Source organism: Tachyglossus aculeatus, unplaced genomic scaffold, assembly GCF_015852505.1.
Source record: "Tachyglossus aculeatus isolate mTacAcu1 unplaced genomic scaffold, mTacAcu1.pri scaffold_131_arrow_ctg1, whole genome shotgun sequence".
NCBI classification, from domain to species: domain Eukaryota; kingdom Metazoa; phylum Chordata; class Mammalia; order Monotremata; family Tachyglossidae; genus Tachyglossus; species Tachyglossus aculeatus.
In genome coordinates, this window is record NW_024044860.1 from 527,669 (window position 1) to 548,470 (window position 20,802).

Sequence of the window (20,802 nt, forward strand, 5' to 3'; positions counted from 1 at the left end):
TCCCCATTTTCCCCCCCGGTGTCTCTCTGCTCCCCCATGTCTCTCTGTTCCCCTCTGTCTGTCTCTGTCCCCATTTTCCCCCCCGGCGTCTCTCTGCTCCCCCTTGTCTCTCTGTTCCCCTCTGTCTGTCTCTGTCCCCATTTTCCTCCCCCAGTGTCTCTCTGTCCCCCCTTGTCTCTCTGTTCCCCTCTGTCTCTGTCCCCATTTTTCTCCCCCGGTGTCTCTCTGCTCCCCCGTGTCTCTCTGTTCCCTTCTGTGTGTCTCTGTCCCCGTTTTTCTCCCCTAGTGTCTCTCTGTTTCCCTCTGTCTCTGTCCCCATTTCCCTCCCCCGGTGTCTCTCTGTCCCCCCGTGTCTCTGTGTTCCCCTCTGTCTGTCTCTGTCCCCATTTTTCTCCCCCGGTGTCTCTCTGCTCCCCCGTGTCTCTCTGTTCCCCTCTGTCTCTGTCCCCATTTTTCTCCCCAGTGTCTCTCTGCTCCCCCATGTCTCTCTGTCCCCCTCTGTCTCTGTCCCCATTTTCTCCCCCCGGTGTCTCTCTGTTCCCCTCTGTCTCTGTCCCCATTTTCCTCCCCCCGTGTCTCTCTGTTCCCCTCTGTCTGTCTCTGTCCCCATTTTCCTCCCCCCGTGTCTCTCTGCTCCCCCGTGTCTCTCTGTTCCCCTATGTCTGTCTCTGTCCCCATTTTTCTCCCCCGGTGTCTCTCTGTCCTTCCTTGTCTCTCTCTCCCCCTGTCTGTCTCTGTCCCCATTTTCCCCCCCCGGTGTCTCTCTGCTCCCACGTCTCTCTGTTCCCCTCTGTCTCTGTCCCCATTTGCCTCCCCCAGTGTCTCTCCGCTCCCCCGTGTCTCTCTGTTCCCCTCTGTCTGTCTCTGTCCCCAGTTTTCTCCCCCAGCGTCTCTCTGTCCCCCCTTGTCTCTCTGCTCCCCTCTGTCTCTGTCCCCATTTCTCTCCCCCAGTCTCTCTCTGATCCCCCCGTGTCTCTCTGTTCCCCTCTGTCTGTCTCTGTCCCCATTTTTCTCCCCGGTGTCTCTCTGCTCTCCCTTGTCTCTTTGTTTCCCCTCTGTCTCTGTCCCCATTTTTCTCCCCCGTGTCTCTGTGTTCCCCTCTGTCTGTCTCTGTCCCCATTTTCCTCCCCCGGTGTCTCTCCGCTCCCCCATGTCTCTCTGTTCCCCTCTGTCTGTCTCTGTCCCCAGTTTTCTCCCCCAGTGTCTCTCTGCCCCCCCGTGTCTCTGTGTTCCCCTCTGTCTGTCTCTGTCCCCATTTCTGTCCCCCGGTGTCTCTCTGCCCCCCGTGTCTCTCTGCTCCCTTCTGTCTCTGTCCCCATTTCTCTCCCCCAGTGTCTCTCTGCTCCCCCCGTGTCTCTCTGTTCCCCTCTGTCTCTGTCCCCGTTTCTCTCCCCCGTGTCTCTCTGCCCCCCCCTTGTCTCTCTGTTCCCCTCTGTCTGTCTCTGTCCCCAATTTTCTCCCCCGGTGTCTCTCTGCCCCCCCTTGTCTCTCTGTTCCCCTCTGTCTCTGTCCCCATTTTTCTCCCCCGGCGTCTCTCTGTCCCCCCTTGTCTCTTTGTTTCCCCTCTGTCTCTGTCCCCGTTTTCCTCCCCCGGTGTCTCTCTGCTCCCCCATGTCTCTCTGTCCCCCTCTGTCTCTGTCCCCATTTTCCTCCCCCAATGTCTCTCTGCCCCCCCGTGTCTCTCTGTTCCCCTCTGTCTGTCTCTGTCCCCGTTTTTCTCCCCCGGTGTCTCTGTCCCCCCTTGTCTCTCCGTTCCCCTCTGTCTCGGTCCCCATTTTCCTCCCCCAGTGTCTCTAACCCCTGTCTCTGTTCCCCTCTGTCTGTCTCTGTCCCCATTCGTCTCCCCCGGTGTCTCTCTGCCCCCCCGTGTCTCTCTGTTCCCCTCTGTCTGTCTCTGTCCCCATTTTTCTCCCCCGGTGACTCTCTGCCCCCCCGTGTCTCTCTGTTCCCCTCTGTCTCTGTCCCCATTTTTCTCCCCCAGTGTCTCTGTCCCCCCGGTGTCTCTCTATTCCCCTCTGTCTCTGTCCCCATTTTCCTCCCCCGGTGTCTCTCTGTCCCCCCCTTATCTCTCTGTTCCCCTCTGTCTCTGTCTCCATTTTTCACCCCCGTGTCTCTCTGTTCCCCTCTGTCTGTCTCTGTCCCCACTCTTCTCCCCCGGTGTCTCTCTGTCCCCCCGTGTCTCTCTGTTCCCCTCTGTCTCTGTCCCCAATTTTCTCCCCCGGTGTCTCTCTGCCCCCCCTTGTCTCTCTGTTCCCCTCTGTCCCCATTTTTCTCCCCCGGTGTCTCTCTGTTCCCCTCTGTCTGTCTCTGTCCCCATTTTCCTCCCCCGGTGTCTCTCTGCTCCCCCGTGTCTCTCTGTTCCCCTCTGTCTCTGTCCCCATTTTTCTCCCCCCGGTGTCTCTCTGCCCCCCCTTATCTCTCTGTTCCCCCCTGTCTCTGTCCCCATTTCTCTCCCCCGGTGTCTCTCTGCCCCCCCCGTGTCTCTCTGTTCCCCCCCGTCTGTCTCTGTCCCCATTGTCCTCCCCCGTTGTCTCTCTGCTCCCCCGTGTCTCTGTGTTCCCCTCTGTCTGTCTCTGTCCCCATTTTCCTCCCCCGGTGTCTCTCTGCTCCCCCATGTCTCTCTGTTCCCCTCTGTCTCTGTCCCCATTTTTCTCCCCAGTATCTCTCTGCTCCCCCATGTCTCTCTGTTCCCCTCTGTCTCTGTCCCCATTTTTCTCCCCAGTATCTCTCTGCCCCCCCTTGTCTCTCTGTTCCCCTCTGTCTCTGTCCCCGTTTTCCTCCCCCGGTGTCTCTCTGCTCCCCCATGTCTCTCTGTTCCCCTCTGTCTCTGTCCCCATTTATCTCCCCCCGTGTCTCTCTGACCCCCCCCCTTGTCTCTCTGTTCCCCTTTGTCTCTGTCCCAAGTTTTCTCCCCCGGTGTCTCTCTGTCCCCCCTTGTCTCTCTGTCCCCCTTTGTCTCTGTCCCCATTGTCCCCCCCAGTGTCTCTCTGTCCCCCCGTGTCTCTCTGTTCCCCTCTGTCTGTCTCTGTCTCCAGTTTTCTCCCCTAGTGTCTCTCTGTTCCCCTCTGTCTCTGTCCCCATTTTTCTCCCCCGGTGTCTCTCTGTCCCCCCCCCCCCCCCGTCTCTGTCCCCGTTTTCCTCCCCCGGTGTCTCTCGGCCCCCCCCGATGTCTCTCGGCCCCCCCCGTCTCCCCGAGTCTCTCCCGACCCGGGGGTCGTCTCTCCTCCGTCCCCGAGGTGCGGCTGAAGTACCGCTACAAGGCGCGGATCTTCCTGGAGGAGAGCCTCTCCTTCGGGGTCCTGGGCGAGCACGGCCGCGGGGTCACCGAGCACTTCGGCATCAACGTGAGTGCCCCGACCCCCGACCCCCGACCTCTCCCCTCCGCCCCGGCGGGGGCCGGGAGTCGAACCCGGGACCGCGGGCGGCCGCCCCGACCCTCCCCCTCCCCGGGCCGCGCCCCCATCGTGCCCGCTTCCCGCCCGCGCCCACTTCCCGTCCGTCCGTGCCCACTTCCCGTCCGCCCACACCCGCTTCCCGTCTGCCTGCGCCCTCTTCCTATCCACCCGCGCTCACGTCCCATCCACCCGCCCCCACTTCCCATCCACCATGCCCACTTCCCGTCCGCCCGCGCCCACTTCCCTTCCACCACGCCCACTTCCCGCCCACCCGCGCCCGCTTCCCGTCCACCATGCCCGCTTCCCGTCCACCCACGCCCGCTTCCCATCCACCATTCCCACTTCCCGTCCGCCCGCGTTAACTTCCTCTCCACCCGCGCCCACTTCCTGTCCACCATGCCCACTTCCCGGCCGCCCGCACCCACTTCCTGTCCACCATGCCCACTTCCTGTCCGCCCGCACCCACTTTCCGTCCACCCTGCCCACTTCCTGTCTGCCCGCGCCCACTTCCCATCCACCATGCCCACTTCCCGTCCGCCCGTGCTAACTTCCCGTCCACCCGTGCCCACTTCCCGTCCGCCCGCGCCCACTTCCCGTCCACCCGCACCCACTTCCCCGTCTGCCCGCACCCACTTCCTGTCCACCCACGCTCACATCCCATCCACCCACGCCCACTCTCCATCCACCGTGCCCACTTCCCATCTGCCCGTGCCCCCTTCCCATCCACCCATGCACACTTCCCATCAGCCCGCACCCACTTCCCGTCCACCCTGCCCACTTCCTGTCCGCCCACACCCACTTCCCATCTGCCCGGGCCCACTTCCCATCCACCCACTCCTGCTTCCCGTCCACCATGCCCACTTCCTGTCCGCCTGTGCTCACTTCCCCTCCACCATGCCCACTTCCCGCCCTCCCGTGCCCACTTCCCATCCACCCGCGCCCACTTCCCGTCCACCGTGCCCGCTTCCCGTCCACCGCGCCCACTTCCCGTCCACCCCCGCCCGCTTCCCGCCCGCCATTCCCGCTTCCCGCGGCCCGCCATTCCCGGCAGATCGAGGACATCGACCTGATCAGCGCCAACATGGAGAACGCGCTGGCCTCGGTGGGCGGCTTCTGCTGCGGGCGCTCCTTCGTCGTCGACCACCAGGTGGCGCCGCGGGCGGGCCCGGGGGCGGGGGGCTGACGGCCTTGACCCCTCCGTGACCCCCGCGTGACCCCCCGGTGACCCCCCGGTGACCCCGCGGTGACCCCGCGGCGCCTCCCCCAGCGCCTGTCGGGGCAGGGCTACTGTTTCTCCGCCTCCCTGCCGCCGCTGCTGGCCGCCGCCGCCATCGAGGCCCTCGACGTCATGGAGGACGACCCGGGTACGGCCGGACCCCTCCGCGCGGCTGTGTGCACGCGTGTCCTCTGTGTGGAGGCGTGTCCCTGGCCACGCGTGCGGCCTTGCTTGTGTGTGTACGTGTGCGCGTGTGCGTCCCCGAGGGCGCGCGCGCGCCTGCGCGTGTCTGTGGGCCCTTGTGTCCGTGTCTGTCTGTGTGTGTGTGCGTGTGTCTGTGCAGGCCCTTCTGTCCATGTGTGCGTGGGTCTGTGTGCATGTGTGTGTGTGCCTGTGCGCGTGGGTGCGTCTGTGCATGTGCTTGTGTCTGCATGTGCGCATGTGTGTCCCTGAGTGTACGCGTGCATGCGTGTGTGCCTGTGGGCCCGTGTGTCCGTGTCTGCGTCTGTGTGTGTCTGTGTGTGTGTGTGTGTGTGTGTGTGTGTGTGTGTGTGCGCGCGTGGGTGCGTCTGTGCATGCGCTTGCATCTGCGTCCGTGCATGTGTGTCCCTGAGTGTACGCACGCATGCGCGTGTGTCTGTGGGCCCGTGTGTCCGTGTGTGTGTGTGTGTGTGTGTGTGTATGTATGTGTGAGTGTCTGTGCATGCGCTTGTGCCCGTGCCCGTGTGTATGTCCCTGTCCGTGTGTGTGTCCGTGTGCGCGTGTCTCTGTGCATGTGTGGCTGTGTGTGTGCGTGTCTATGTGTACGTGTGTCTGTGCGTGTTTACCGAGTGCCCATGCGTATGCATGTACACGTGTATCTGTACGTATGTGTGTGTGTCTCTGTGTGTATCTGACTGTATACATGTGTATGCGTGTCCGTGCCTCTGTGTGTGTCTGTGCGTATGCGCTTGTGCCCATGTATGCGTGTCCTGTGTGTACATACGCATGCGCCTATGCGCTTCTGTCCATGTATACGCGTGTGTTTCCATGTACACGCACACGCGTGTGTCCGCACACGCGTGTGTCGTATACATGTATATGCGTGTCCGTGCCTCTGTGTGTGTCTGTGCGTATGCGCTTGTGCCCACGTATGCGTGTCCTGTGTGTTTCTACGCATGCACCTATGCGCTTCTGTCCATGTATACGCGTGTGTTTCCATGTACACGCACACGCGTGTGTCGTATACATGTATATGCGTGTCCGTGCCTCTGTGTGTGTCTGTGCGTATGCGCTTGTGCCCACGTATGCGTGTCCTGTGTGTATCTACACATGCGCCTATGCGCTTCTGTCCATGTATACGCGTGTGTTTCCATGTACACGCACACGCGTGTGTCGTATACATGTATATGCGTGTCCGTGCCTCTGTGTGCGCCTGTGCGTATGCGCTTGTGCCCACGTATGCGTGTCCTGTGTGTATCTACGCATGCGCCTATGCGCTTCTGTCCATGTATACGCGTGTGTTTCCATGTGCACGCACACGCGTGTGTCTGCACACGCGTGCGCTCTTAGGCCTCTTCCAGGTGCTGCGGAAGAAGTGCGAGCAAATGCACCGGGCCCTGCAGGGGTGAGCCGGGCTTCGGGGGGGCGGGGGGTGGGGGAGACGCCCCCGGGCCTCAGTTTCCCCCCTCCGCCCACCCCCGGGGCGCTGTGCTGGACGCCCCGCCGCGTGTCTATCGCCAGGACGCCCGGGCTGGCCGTGGTCGGGGAGCCCTGCTCGCCCGCCCTCCACCTGCAGCTGGCCCGCCCCGCCGCCGGGGCCCGCCGGGACCAAGTGCGAATCCTGCAGCGCCTCGTCGACTACGTGAGAGACGCCCCCCTCCACCCCCCCACCCACCCCCGGCGGCGGCGGGCGGGGAAACCGAGGCGCGCGCGCGGGGTGGGGGGGAGACCGAGGCGCGCGGCCGTGTCGCACGCTTTCCCTTTATCCGCTGCCGTGCTTGCCGGGCGCTCAGTACGTAGTGAGCGCTGTGCTGAGCGCCCGGGAGAGGACGATATCACGATTTACCGCTTTTATTCGTCCGGTTATATTTATTGAGCGCCTACCGAGCGCGGAGCACTGTGCTGAGCGCTCGGGAGAGGACGATACCGCGATATAACACGTCTATTTGTTTGGTCCTATTTATTGAGCGCCTACCGAGCGCGGAGCGCTGTGCTGAGCGCTCGGGAGAGGACGACACGGCGATGTAACGTGTTTGTCCGGTCGTATTTATTGAGCGCCTACCGAGCGCGGAGCACTGTGCTGAGCGCTCCGGAGAGGACAACACCGCGATGTAACACGTCTGTTCGTCCGGTCGTATTTATTGAGCGCCTACCGAGCGCGGAGCGCTGTGCTGAGCGCTCGGGAGAGGACGACACCGCGATGTAACGCATTTATTCGTCCAGTTATATTTATTGAACGCTTACAATGTGCAGAGCACTGTGCTGAGCGCTCGGGAGAGGACAGCACCGCGATTTAACGCATTTATTCGTCCGGTTGTATTTATTGAGCGCCTACCGAGCGCGGAGCACTGTGCTGAGCGCTCCGGAGAGGACGACACCGCAATTTAACGCATTTATTCGTCCGGTTGTATTTATTGAGCGCCTACCGAGCGCGGAGCGCTGTGCTGAGCGCTTGGGAGAGGACGACACCCTGATGCAACGCATTTATTCGTCCGGCCGTATTTATTGAGCGCCTACCGAGCGCGGAGCACTGTGCTGAGCGCTCGGGAGAGGATGACACCGCGATGTAATGCGTCCGTTCGTCCGGTCGTATTTATTGAGCGCCTACCGAGCGCGGAGCACTGTACTGAGCGCTCGGGAGAGGACGATACCACAATTGACCGCATTTATTCGTCCGGTTATATTTATTGAGCACTTACTGAGCGCAGAGCACTGTGCTGAGCGCTCGAGAGAGGATGATATGGCGATATAACACGTCTGTTCGTCCGGTTGTATTTATTGAGCGCCTACCGAGCGCGGAGCACTGTGCTGAGCGCTCGGGAGAGGACGATACCACGATTAAACGCATTTATTCGTCCGGTCGTATTTATTGAGCGCCTACCGAGCGCGGAGCACTGTGCTGAGCGCTCGGGAGAGGACGACACCGCGATGTAACGCGTCCGGTCGTATTTATTGAGCGCCTACCGAGCGCGGAGCGCTGTGCTGAACGCTCGGTCCGTCCGCCCGCCCGGGGTACTTACTGAACGCTCCTTCCTTCTCTCTTTCCCGCTTGCCGTCCGTCCCGCCCGCCTCCGCCGGGCAGTGCCTCGAGAGGGGGATTGCGCTGACTCAGGCCCGGTACCTGGACAAGGAGGAGAAGCACCTGCCCCCGCCCAGGTGGGTGCTGCTGTGGACGCCCCCCCGCCCCCCGCGGATAATCGACAGCCGGGGGCGGATAATGGAGAGTTGGCCCCGGAGAGTCGAGGGTTGGGGGGCGGATAATCGAGAGGCGGGCAGGAGGGGCCGGATAACGGGGGGTCGGGGATGGACGGGCCGGATAATCGAGAGCCTGGGGGGCGGGAGGGGCGGAAAATGGGGAGTCGGGGGCCGGATAATCGAGAGTCGGGGCGGATGATCGAAAGTCGCTGGGCGGGAGGGCCAGGTAACGGAGGGTCGGGGATGGGCAGGACGGATAATCCAGAGTTGGGAGCGGATAATCGAAAGGCAGGGGGCGGGAGGGGCGGAAAATGGGGGGTCGGGGGCCGGATAATCGAGAGTCGGGGCGGATGATCGAGAGTCGGGCCGGATGATTGAAGGTTGCAGGGGTGGGAGGCCGGGTAACGGAGGGTCGGGGATGGGCAGGACGGATAACCCAGAGTTGGGAGCGGATAATCGAAAGGCGGGGGGCGGGAGGGGCGGAAAATGGGGAGTCGGGGGCCGGATAATCCAGAGTCGGGGCGGATGATCGAGAGTCGGGCCGGATGATCAAAAGTTACAGGGCGGGAAGGCCGGGTAATGGAGGGTCGGGGATGGGCAGGACGGATAACCCGGAGTTGGGAGCGGATAATCGAAAGGCAGGGGGGCGGGAGGGGTGGAAAATGGGGGGTCGGGGGCCGGATAATCGAGAGTCGGGGCGGATGATCGAGAGTCGGGGTTGATGACCGAAAGTTGCAGGGCGGGAGGGCCGGGTAACGGAGGGTCGGGGATGGGCAGGACGGATAACCCAGAGTTGGGAGCGGATAATCGAAAGGCAGGGGGCGGGAGGGGCGGAAAATGGGGGGTCGGGGGCCGGATAATCCAGAGTCGGGGCGGATGATCGAGAGTCGGGCCGGATGATCGAAAGCTGCAGGGCGGGAAGGCCGGGTAACGGAGGGTCGGGGATGGACAGGACGGATAACCCAGAGTTGGGAGCGGGTAATCGAAAGGCAGGGGGGTGGGAGGGGCGGAAAATGGGGAGTCGGGGGCCGGATAATCCAGAGTCGGGGCGGATGATCGAGAGTCGGGGTGGATGATCGAAAGTTGCAGGGCGGGAAGGCCGGGTAACGGAGGGTCGGGGATGGGCAGGACGGATAATCCAGAGTTGGGAGCGGATAATCGAAAGGCAGGGGGGCGGGAGGGGCGGAAAATGGGGAGTCGGGGGCCGGATAATCGAGAGTCGGGGCGGATGATCGAGAGTCGGGGTGGATGACCGAAAGTTGCAGGGCGGGAGGGCCGGGTAACGGAGGGTCGGGGATGGGCAGGACGGATAATCCAGAGTTGGGAGCGGATAATCGAAAGGCAGGGGGGCGGGAGGGGCGGGGATGGACAGGATGGATAATCCAGAGTTGGGAGCGGGTAATAGTAATAATTTTGGTATTTGTTCAGTGCTTACTATGTGCTAAGTGCTGGATAATCGGGGGTGGGGGGGGGGGGCACTAAAGGGCCAGAGAGTCGAGAGGTGGGGCGGATGATGGAGAGTCGGGCTGGATAATCCAAAGTTGTGGGGTGGGAGGGGCAGATAATGCAGGGTTGGGGATGGACGGGGCGGATAATCGAGAGGCGGGCAGGAGGGGCCGGATAATGGGGGGTTGGGGATGGACGGGCCGGATGATCGAGAGCCTGGGGGGCGGGGGGGGCGGAAAATGGGGAGTCGGGGGCCGGATAATCGAGAGTCGGGGCGGATGATCGAGAGTCAGGGTGGATGATCGAAAGTTGCAGGGCGGGAGGGCCGGGTAACGGAGGGTCAGGGATGGACAGGACGGATAATCCAGAGTTGGGAGCGGGTAATCGAGTCGGGGCGGAGGGGCCGGATAATCGAAAGTCAGGGGGCGGGAGGGGCGGGGATGGACAGGACGGATAATCCAGAGTTGGGAGCGGGTAATCGAGTCGGGGCAGAGGGGCCGGTTAAAAATAATAATAATAATAATAATTTTGGTATTTGTTCAGTGCTTACTATGTGCTAAGCGCTGGATAATCGGGGTAGGGGTGGGGGGCACTAAAGGGCCAGAGAGTCGAGAGTTGGGGCGGATGATGGAGAGTCGGGCCGGATAATCCAAAATTGGGGCGCGGGAGGGGCGGAAAATGGAGAGTCAGGGACCGGATAATCGGGGGGGGTGGACCTATCGGGGCTGGATAATCGAGAGTTGGGGCGGATGATCTAGAGTCGGGCCGGATAATCGAAAGTTGCGGGGCGGGAGGGCCGGGTAATGGAGGGTCGGGGATGGGCAGGACGGATAATCCAGAGTTGGGAGCGGATAATTGAAAGGCAGGGGGGCGGGAGGGTCGGGGATGGACAGGACGGATAATCCAGAGTTGGGAGCGGGTAATCGAGTCGGGGCAGAGGGGCCGGATAATAATAATAATTTTGGTATTTGTTCAGTGCTTACTATGTGCTAAGCGCTGGATAATCGGGGGGGGGGGGGGCACTAAAGGGCCAGAGAGTCGAGAGTTGGGGCGGATGATCTAGAGTCGGGCCGGATAATCGAAAGTTGGGGGGAGGGAGGGCCGGGTAACGGAGGGTCGGGGATGGGCAGGACGGATAATCCAGAGGTGGGGGCGGAGGGGACGGATAATCGAAAGTGGGGGGCAGGAGGGCCGGGGATGGACAGGACGGATAATCCAGAGTTGGGAGCGGGTAATCGAGTCGGGGCAGAGGGGCTGGATAATAGAAAGTCAGGGGGCAGGAGGGCCGGGTAATGGAGGGTCGGGGATGGACAGGACAGATAATCCAGAATTGGGAGCGGATAATCGAGTCGGGGCAGAGGGGCCGGATAATCGAAAGTCAGGGGGCGGGAGGGCCAGATAGTGGAGGGTCGGGGATGGACAGGACGGATAATCCAGAGTTGGGAGCGGGTAATCGAGTCGGGGCAGAGGGGCCGGTTAATAGTAATAATAATAATAACAATAATAATAATTTTGGTATTTGTTCAGTGCTTACTATGTGCCAAGCACTGTTCTAAGCGCTGGATAATCGGGGGTGGGGGGGCCGCTAAAGGGCCAGATAATCGAGAGTTGGGGCGGATGATGGAGAGTCGGGCCGGATAATCCAAAATTGTGGGGTGGGAGGGGCGGATAATGGAGGGTTGGGGATGGACAGGACGGATAATCCAGAGTTGGGAGCGGGTAATCGAGTCAGGGCAGAGGGGCCGGTTAGTAACAATAGCAATAATAATAATTTAGGTATTTGTTCAGTGCTTACTATGTGCTAAGCGCTGGATAATCGGGGGGGCGGGGGGCACTAAAGGGCCAGATCATCGAGAGTTGGGGCGGATGATGGAGAGCCGGGCCGGATAATCCAAAATTGGGGGGCGGGAGGGCCGGATAACGGAGGGTCGGACGGGGGGGGGCCGGATAATAATAAAAATAATACTAATGACGATGACATTTATTAAGCGCTTACTATGTGCAAAGCACTGCTGAGCGCTGAATCGAAAGTCGGAGGGGTGGGAGGGCCGGAGAATGGAGAGAAAGGGCGGATAATCCAGAGTGCAGGGGGGCGGATAATGGAGAGTCAGGGGGCGGAGGGGCCGGATAATCGGAGGGTGGCCTTAAAGGGCCGGATAATCGAGAGTTGGGGCGGATGATCGAGTCGGACAGGAGGGGCCGGATAATAATAATAGTGATGCTAATAATGATGGCATTTATTAAGCGCTTACTTTGTGCAAAGCACTGTGCCGAACGCTGAATCGAAAGTCCGGGGTGGGGTGGGAGGGCCGGATAACGGAGGGTCGGGGCTGGACGGGCCGGATAATGGAGAGAAAGAGCGGATAATCCAGAGTCCAGGGGGGCAGATAATGGAGAGTCAGGGGGCAGAGGGGCCGGATAATCGGAGGGTGGCCTTAAAGGGCCAGATAATCGAGAGTTGGGGCGGATGATCGAGTCGGAGGAGGGGGCCGGTTAATAATATTAATAATGATGGCATTTATGAAGCGCTTACTATGTGCAAAGCACTGTGCTGAGCGCTGAATCGAAAGTCTGGGGTGGGGGGGCCAGATAACGGAGGGTCGGGGCTGGACGGGCCGGTTAATGGAGAGAAGGGGCGGATAATCCAGAGTCTGGGGGCAGAAGGGGCCGGATAAAAATAATACTAATAATGATGGCATTTATGAAGCGCTTACTATGTGCAAAGCACTGTGCTGAGCGCTGAATCGAAAGTCTGGGGTGGGGGGCCAGATAACGGAGGGTCGGTGCTGGATGGGCTGGATAATGGAGAGAAAGAGCGGATAATCCAGAATCCAGGGGGGGCGGATAATGGAGAGTCAGGGAGCGGAGGGGCCGGATAATCGGAGGGTGGCCCTAAAGGGCCAGATAATCGAGAGTTGGGGCGGATGATTGAGTCAGGGAGGAGGGGCCGGATAATAATACTAATAATGATGGCATTTATTAAGCGCTTACTATGTGCAAAGCACTGTGCCGAGCGCTGAATCGAAAGTCCGGGGTGGGGTGGGAGAGCCGGATAACGGAGAGAAGGAGCGGATAATCCAGAATCCAGGGGGTGGATAATGGAGAGTCAGGGGGCAGGGGGGCCGGATAATCGAGAGTTGGGGCGGATGATCGAGTCAGACAGGAGGGGCCGGATAATAATAATAGTAATGCTAATAATGATGGCATTTATTAAGCGCTTACTATGTGCAAAGCACTGTGCCGAGCACTGAATCGAAAGTCCGGGAGGGCCGGATGACAGAGGGTCGGGGCTGGACGGGCCGGATAATGGAGAGGAGGGGCGGATAATCCAGAGTCCAGGGGGCGGATAATGGAGAGTCGGGACGGATAATCGGAGGGTGGCCCTAAAGGGCCGGATAATCGAGAGTTGGGGCGGATGATCGAGTCAGGGAGGAGGGGGCCGGATAATAATACTAATAATGATGGCATTTATGAAGCGCTTACTATGTGCAAAGCACTGTGCTGAGCGCTGAATTGAAAGTCCAGGGGGGGGGGGTGGGAGGGCCGGATAATGGAGAGAAGGGGCGGATAATCCAGAGTCCGGGGGCAGAAGGGGCCGGATAACAGAGAGTTTGGGGGCGGGGGCTGGATAATGGGGAGCCGAGGGGCCGTCTATGACATTCTCTCTCTCTCTCCCCGTGTCTCTCCCCTCGCCCCCGTCTCTCCCCGTCTCTGCCCCCCTCCGTATCTCTCCTCCTTGTCTCTGTCTCTCCCCCGTCTCCATCTCTGGGCCGCCGTCCTTGTCTCTGTCTCTCCTCCTCCTCTCCCTGTCTCTCCCCGTCTCTGTCTCTCCCCCCTACTTCTCTCCGTCTCTGTCTCTCACCCCCGTATCTGTCTCTCCCAATCTCTGGTCCTCCCCGTCTCTCACCGTCTCTGCCCCCCCTCCGTATCTCTCCTCCTCGTCTCTGTCTCTCCCCCGTCTCCATCTCTGGGCCGCCGTCCTTGTCTCTGTCTCTCTCCTCCCGGGGTGTGTCTCTCCGCATCCTCTCCCTGTCTCTGTCTCTCCCCCTACGTCTCTCCGTCTCTGTCTCTCACCCCCGTATCTGTCTCTCCCAATCTCTGGTCCTCCCCATCTCTCACCGTCTCTGCCCCCCCTCCGTATCTCTCCTCCTCGTCTCTGTCTCTCCCCCGTCTCCATCTCTGGGCCGCCGTCCTTGTCTCTGTCTCTCTCCGCATCCTCTCCCCATCTCTGTCTCTCCCCCCTACGTCTCTCTGTCTCTGTTTCTGACCCCCGTATCTGTCTCTCCACATCTCTGGTCCTCCCCCGTCTCTCACCGTCTCTGCCCCCCCTCCGTATCTCTCTTCCTCATCTCTGTCTCTCCCCCGTCTCCATCTCTGGGCCGCCGCCCTTGTCTCTGTCTCTCTCCTCCCGGGGTGTGTCTCTCCTCATCCTCTCCCTGTCTCTGTCTCCCACTCCCATCTCTCCCCGCCTCTGTCTCTCCCCATCTCTGTCTCTCCCCCCTACATCTCTCCATCTCTGTCTCTCACCCCCATCTCTGTCTCTCCCCATTCTTCAACCCTGTCTCTCCTCTCCCCGTCTCCATCTCTCACCCCTACGTCTCTCCATCTCTGTCTCTCGTCCCCATCTCTGTCTCTCCCCGATCTCCCACCGTCTCTCCCCTCCCCGATCTCTGACTCCATCTCTCCCCATCTCCGTCTCTCCCCCTGCGTCTCTCTGTCTCTGTCTCTCATCCCCATCTCTGTCTCTCCCCATTCCTCAACCATATCTCTCCCCTCCCCGATCTCTCCATCTCTGTCTCTCCCCCTATGTCTCCCCATCTCTGTCTCCCCCCACGTCTCCGTCTCTGTCTCTCATCCCCATCTCTGTCTCTCCCCATTCCTCAACCGTATCTCTCCCCTCCCGATCTCTGACTGTCTCTCCCCATCTCTGTCTCTCCCCGTCTCTGTCTCTCCCCAATCTCCCACTCCGTCTCTCCCCCTCACCCCTACGTCTCTCCATCTCTGTCTCTCCCCGGTCTGACTCCATCTCTCCCCATCTCCCCCCCTGCATCTCTCCGTCTCTGTCTCTCATCCCCATCTCTGTCCCCATTCCTCAACCGTATCTCTCCCTTCCCCAATCTCTAACTGTCTCTCCCCATTTGTCTCTCCCATCTCTGTCTCTCCCCATCTCTGTCTCTCACCCCTACGTCTCTCCATCTCTCATCCCCATCTCTGTCTCTCCTCGATCTCTCACCCCTACATCTCTCCATGTCTGTCTCTCTTGCCCGTCTCCCCGATCTCTGACTCCGTCTCTCCCCGTCTCCGTCTCTCCCCCTGCATCTCTCCGTCTCTGTCTCTCATCCCCATCTCTGTCTCTCCCCATTCCTCAACCGTATCTCTCCCCTCCCCAATCTCTGACTCCGTCTCTCCCCCCTGCATCTCTCCGTCTCTGTCTCTCATCCCCATCTCTGTCTCTCCCCATTCTCCAACCGGATCTCTCCCCTCCCCGATCTCTGACTGTCTCTCCCCATCTCTGTCTCTCCCCGTCTCTGTCTCTCCCCGGTCTCCCACCCCGTCTCTCCCCTCCCCGATCTGACTCCATCTCTCCCCGTCTCCGTCTCTCACCCCTCCATCTCTCTCTCATCCCCGTCTCTGTCTCTCCCCATGTCTCTCACCCCTACGTCTCTCCATCTCTGTCTCTCATGCCCGTCTTCGTCTCTCCCCGATCTCTCCCCTCCCCGATCTCTGACTCCATCTCTCCCCATCTCCGTCTCTCACCCCTACGTCTCTCCATCTCTCACCCCCATCTCTGTCTCTCCCTGATCTCTCACCCCCACATCTCTCCATGTCTGTCTCTCATGCCCGTCTCCCCCGATCTCTGACTCCGTCTCTCCCCGTCTCCGTCTCTCCCCCCACGTCTCTCCATCTCTGTCTCTCCCCGATCTCTGACTCCGTCTCTCCCCGTCTCCGTCTCTCCCCCCACGTCTCTCCATCTCCGTCTCTCCCCGATCTCTGACCCGTCTCTCCCCATCTCCGTCTCTCCCCCTGCATCTCTCCGTCTCTGTCTCTCATCCCCATCTCTGTCTCTCCCCATTCTCCAACCGTATCTCTCCCCTCCCCGATCTCTGTCTCTCTCCATCTCTGTCTCTCCCCATCTCTGTCTCTCCCCGATCTCTCACCCCTACGTCTCTCCATCTCTGTCTCTCATGCCCATCTTCGTCTCTCCCTGACCTCTCCCCTCCCCAATCTCTGACTCCATCTCTCCCCGTCTCCGTCTCTCCCCCCTATGTCTGTCCATCTCTGTCTCTCGCCCCATCTCTGTCTCTCCCCTATCTCTCACCCCTGTCTCTCCATCTCTGTCTCTCATCCCCGTCTTCATCTCTCCCTGATCTCGACTCCGTCTCTCCCCGTCTCCATCTCTCCCCCTATGTCTCTCCATCTCTGTCTCTCCCCATCTCTGTCTCTCACCCCTGCATCTCTCCATCTCTGTCTCTCATCCCCATCTCTGTCTCTCCCCATTCTCCAACCGTATCTCTCCCCTCCCCGATCTCTGACTCCATCTCTCCCCATCTCCGTCTCTCACCCCTACGTCTCTTCATCTCTCTCGTCCCCATCTCTGTCTCTCCCCGATCTCTCACCCCTACGTCTCTCCATCTCTGTCTCTCATCCCCGTCTCTGTCTCTCCCTGATCTCCCACCCCGTCTCCCCCCTCCCCGATCTCTGACTCCGTCTCTCCCCGTCTCCGTCTCTCCCCCCTGTGTCTCTCCATCTCTGTCTCTCCCCACCTCCGTCTCTCACCCCTGCGTCTCTCCGTCTCTGTCTCTCATCCCCATCTCTGTCTCTCCCCATTCCCCAACCGTATCTCTCCCCTCCCCGATCTCTGACTCCGTCTCTCCCCATCTCTGTCTCTCCCCGATCTCCCACCCCGTCTCTCCCCTCCCCGATCTCCCTCCCCGTCTTTGTCTCTCACCCCTACGTCTCTCCATCTCTCTCCCCATCTCCGTCTCTCCGTCTCTGTCTCTCGTCCCCATCTCTGTCTCTCCCCCTTCTCCAACCGTGTCTCTCCCCTCCCCTATCTCTGACTTTGTCTCTCTCCATCTCTGTCCCTCCCCGACTTTTGACTCCGTCTCTCCCCGTCTCTGTCTCTCACCCCTACGTCTCTCCATCTCTGTCTCTCCCCGTCTGTCTCTTCACCCTTATGTCTCCCCATCTCTGTCTCTCCCCGATCTCTGACTCCATCTCTCTCCATCTCTGTCTCTCACCCCCATCTCTGTCTCTCCCCATTCTTCAACCCCGTCTCTCCCCATCTCCATCTCTCCCCCCTATGTCTCTCCATCTCTGTCTCTCCCCATCTCTGTCTCTCACCCCTGCATCTCTCCATCTCTGTCTCTCATCCCCATCGCTGTCTCTCCCCTCCCCGATCTCTGACTCCATCTCTCCCCATCTCTGTCTCTCACCCCTGCATCTCTTCATCTCTCTCGTCCCCATCTCTGTCTCTCCCCAATCTCTCACCCCTACGTCTCTCCATCTCTTTCATCCCCATCTCCGTCTCCCCCCGATCTCCCACCCCGTCTCCCCCCTCCCCGATCTCTGACTCCGTCTCTCCCCGTCTCCGTCTCTCCCCCTGCGTCTCTCCACCTGTCTCTCCCCGATCTCTGACTCCATCTCTCCCCACCTCCGTCTCTTCTCCCTGCATCTCTCCGTCTCTGTCTCTCATCCCCATCTCTGTCTCTCCCCACTCCCCAACCGTATCTCTCCCCTCCCCGATCTCTGACTCCGTCTCTCCCCATCTCTGTCTCTCCCCGATCTCCCACCCCGTCTCTCCCCTCCCTGATCTCCCTCCCCATCTTTGTCTCTCACCCCTACGTCTCTCCATCTCTCTCTCCATCTCTGTCTCTCACCCCTGCATCTCTCCGTCTCTCATCGCCATCTCTGTCTCTCCCCCTTCTCCAACCGTGTCTCTCCCCTCCCTGATCTCTGACTTTGTCTCTCTCCATCTCTGTCCCTCCCCGATTTTTGACTCCGTCTCTCCCCATCTCTATCTCTCACCCCTACGTCTCTCCATCTCTGTCTCTTCACCCCTATGTCTCCCCATCTCTGTCTCTCCCCGATCTCTGACTCCGTCTCTCCCCGTCTCCGTCTCTCCCCCCTGCGTCTCTCCGTCTCTGTTTCTCACCCCCATCTCTGTCTCTCCCCATTCCTCAACCATATCTCTCCCCTCCCCGATCTCTGACTCCGTCTCTCCCCATCTCCGTCTCCCCCCACGTCTCCGTCTCTGTCTCTCATCCCCATCTCTGTCTCTCCCCATTCCTCAACCGTATCTCTCCCCTCCCCGATCTCTAACTGTCTCTCTCCATCTCTGTCTCTCCCCGTCTCTGTTTCTCCCCAATCTCCCACCCTGTCTCTCCCCCTCCCCCCTATGTCTCTCCATCTCTGTCTCTCATCCCGGTCTCCATCTCCCCCGAACTCTGACTCCATCTCTCCCCGTCTCTCTCTCCCCCCTACATCTCTCCATCTCTCTCTCGTCCCCGATCTCTGACTCCGTCTCTCCCCATCTCCGTCTCTCCCCCTACGTCTCTCCATCTCTGTCTCTCATCCCCATCTCTGTCTCTCCCCATTCTCCAACCGTATCTCTCCCCTCCCCGATCTCTGACTCCGTCTCTCCCCGTCCCTGTCTCTCACCCCTGCGTCTCTCCATCTCTGTCTCTCCCATCTCTGTCTCTCACCCCTGCATCTCTCCGTCTCTCATCCCCATCTCTGTCTCTCCCCCTTCTCCAACCGTGTCTCTCCCCTCCCCGATCTCTGACTTTGTCTCTCTCCATCTCTGTCCCTCCCCGATTTTTGACTCCGTCTCTCCCCATCTCTATCTCTCACCCCTACGTCTCTCCATCTGTGTCTCTTCACCCCTATGTCTCCCCATCTCTGTCTCTCCCCGATCTCTGACTCCGTCTCTCCCCGTCTCCGTCTCTCTCCCCTACGTCTCTCCGTCTCTGTCTCACCCCCATCTCTGTCTCTCCCCATTCTTCAACCCCGTCTCTCCCCATCTCCATCTCTCACCCCTACGTCTCTCCATCTCTGTCTCTCGTCCCCATCTCTGTCCCCCCTATGTCTCTCCATCTGTCTCTCCCCATCTCCGTCTCTCATCCCTGCATCTCTCCGTCTCTGTCTCTCGTCCCCATCTCCGTCTCTCCCCCCGCATGTCTCTCCGTCTCTCCCTGATCCGCATCTCCGCCCCCCTTCCCCAACCGTATCTCTCCCGATCTCTGACCGTCTCTCCCCATCTCTGTCTCTCGCCTCTGTCTCTCCCCCGACGTCTCTCCCTGTCCGTGTGTCTCTGTGTGTCTCTGTGTGTCCCCGCAGCATCCGCGTGTCGGTGAGCGTGGAGCAGACGGAGGCGGAACTGGAGCGGGCGGCGCTCACCCTGCGCCGGGCCGCCGAGACCCTGCTCCCCTAGGGGACCCCCCCCCGTCTACACCGCCCTCCGTCTACACCGCCCCCCGTCTACACCACCCTCCGTCCCCCCCACCGACCCCTGGACTCGTCTACACTGCCGCTCAGGAAGACCCGCGCCCCGGGCACCGTCTACACTGCCTTCCGAGGGGGGGAGACCCCCGCCCTCATCGCTCCTTGGCGTCTACACCCTCATCGACACCCCCCCCCACCTTGGGCGTCTTCTACACTGGCCTCCCCTCCTCGTCGACCCTCCCGCCCCCCGGGCTCCGTCTACACCGGCCCAGGGGGAGACCCCCCCCCACGCCCTCCTCGCCCCTTGGCGTCTACACCAGCCCCGGGGGAGACGCCCACAGCCCTCCCCCCTCCTTGGGCGTCTACTACACTGGCGCTGGGGGAGACGGTCGCCCCTCCTCGTCGACCTCCGTGCCCCGTCTACACCGGCCCCCGGGGAGACCCCCCAACCCTCATCGACCCCTCCCAGATCCGTCTACACCGGCCCTGGGGGAGACACCCCCCCCCTTGGCGTCTACAACAGCCCCCACACAGGCTCCGTCTACACCAGACACCCCCACCCTCATCACCCCTTGGCGTCTACACCGGCCCAGGCGGAGACCCCCACCCCACCCCTCTTTGGGCGGCTCCTACACTGGCACTGGGGGAGACCCCTCGGGCTCCGTCTACACTGGCCCCGGGAGCCGTAGTGGACGCCGCCAGCTCGTCGCGGTGCCGGTGGTGGTGGTGGATCCCGGGTCGATAAAAAGGCACGTCGCCCGCATCCGTCTCCTCGTTTCGGGGCTGGGGGAGACGCCGGACCGCGGGGGCGGGGGAAACTGAGGCACGGAGCGCCGGCGGGAGGGACGCCGGGTCCCCCGGGGTCGGTCGCAGTCCGAGGGAGGGCAGGGGTCGGAGTCCCCGTTTCGTAGGGCGGGGAAACTGAGGCACGGGGCGCCGCGCTAAGCGTCGGAAGGGACGTGGGGTTCGCCGTCTAAAAGAGGGCGTCTAAAAGAGGATCCCCATTTTACGGGGGGGAAACTGAGGCGTGGAGCGCCGTGATAAGCGTCGGAAGGGATGCGGTCTAGGGGGGAGAGCCGGGGGGGGGTCGCCGTCCCCGTTTTACGGAGGGGAAACTGAGGCACGGAGTCTAAAGGAGAGGGAGAGTTGGAATGGCCATTTTAGAGCGGGGGAAACTGAGGCACGGACCCGTGAGGCCTTTTTGTGTGCCGAGCAGACGGTGAGGTCGGACGCGGTCCCCCCATGTTGCCGACTTGCCCTCCCCAAGCGCTCAGTACAGTGCTCTGCACGCAGGAAGCGCTCAATAAATACGATGGAATGAATGAATGAAGGAAAGTGGGGGCGGGGATCGGCCCCCCCCCCCCCCCCCCCCGTTTTCCCAGAGAGGAGGAAGCGGGAATCCGTGCGGCGGAGCCCGCCGGGAGGGAAGAGCCCGGGCTTTGGAGTCCCAGGTCCTGGGTTCGAATCGCGGCCCCGCCGCTTGTCAGCTGGGTGACTTGGGGCGAGTCGCTTCGCTTCTCTGGGCCTCAGTTCCCTCGTCTGGAAAATGGGGGTGAAGACCGGGAGCCCCCCGGGGGACAACCCCATCACCTTGGAACCTCCCCAGCGCTTAGAACAGTGCTTGGCACGTAGTAAGCGCTTAATAAGTGCCATCATTAGTATTATTTATTATTATTAGTGTCAGCTGGGTGACTTTGGGTAAGTCATTTCCCTTCTCTGGGCCTCAGTTCCCTCATCTGCAAAATGGGGTGAAGACCAGGAGCCCCCCTGTGGGACAACCTCATCACCTTGTAACCTCCCCAGCGCTTAGCACAGTGCTTGGCACATAGTAAGCGCTTAATAAATGCCGCCATCATTATTATTATTATTATTATTATTATTATTGTCAGCTGGGTGACTTTGGGC

At 60.8% G+C, this 20,802-nt stretch overlaps 1 protein-coding gene across 1 annotated transcript in view; it reads left to right on the plus strand.

Moving 5' to 3' along the window:
- Positions 1-19,155, plus strand: part of LOC119922939 — a 68,854-nt gene extending 49,699 nt beyond the window's left edge. The window contains exons 4-10 of the mRNA XM_038742558.1: positions 3,197-3,812; positions 4,447-4,542; positions 4,663-4,759; positions 6,163-6,217; positions 6,334-6,454; positions 7,895-7,968; positions 18,793-19,155. Coding sequence (XP_038598486.1) covers positions 3,197-3,812; positions 4,447-4,542; positions 4,663-4,759; positions 6,163-6,217; positions 6,334-6,454; positions 7,895-7,968; positions 18,793-18,886 — 1,153 coding nt within the window. The 3' untranslated portion in view covers positions 18,887-19,155. The remainder of the gene's footprint in view (positions 1-3,196; positions 3,813-4,446; positions 4,543-4,662; positions 4,760-6,162; positions 6,218-6,333; positions 6,455-7,894; positions 7,969-18,792) is intronic.
- The last annotated feature ends 1,647 nt before the right edge of the window (positions 19,156-20,802 follow it).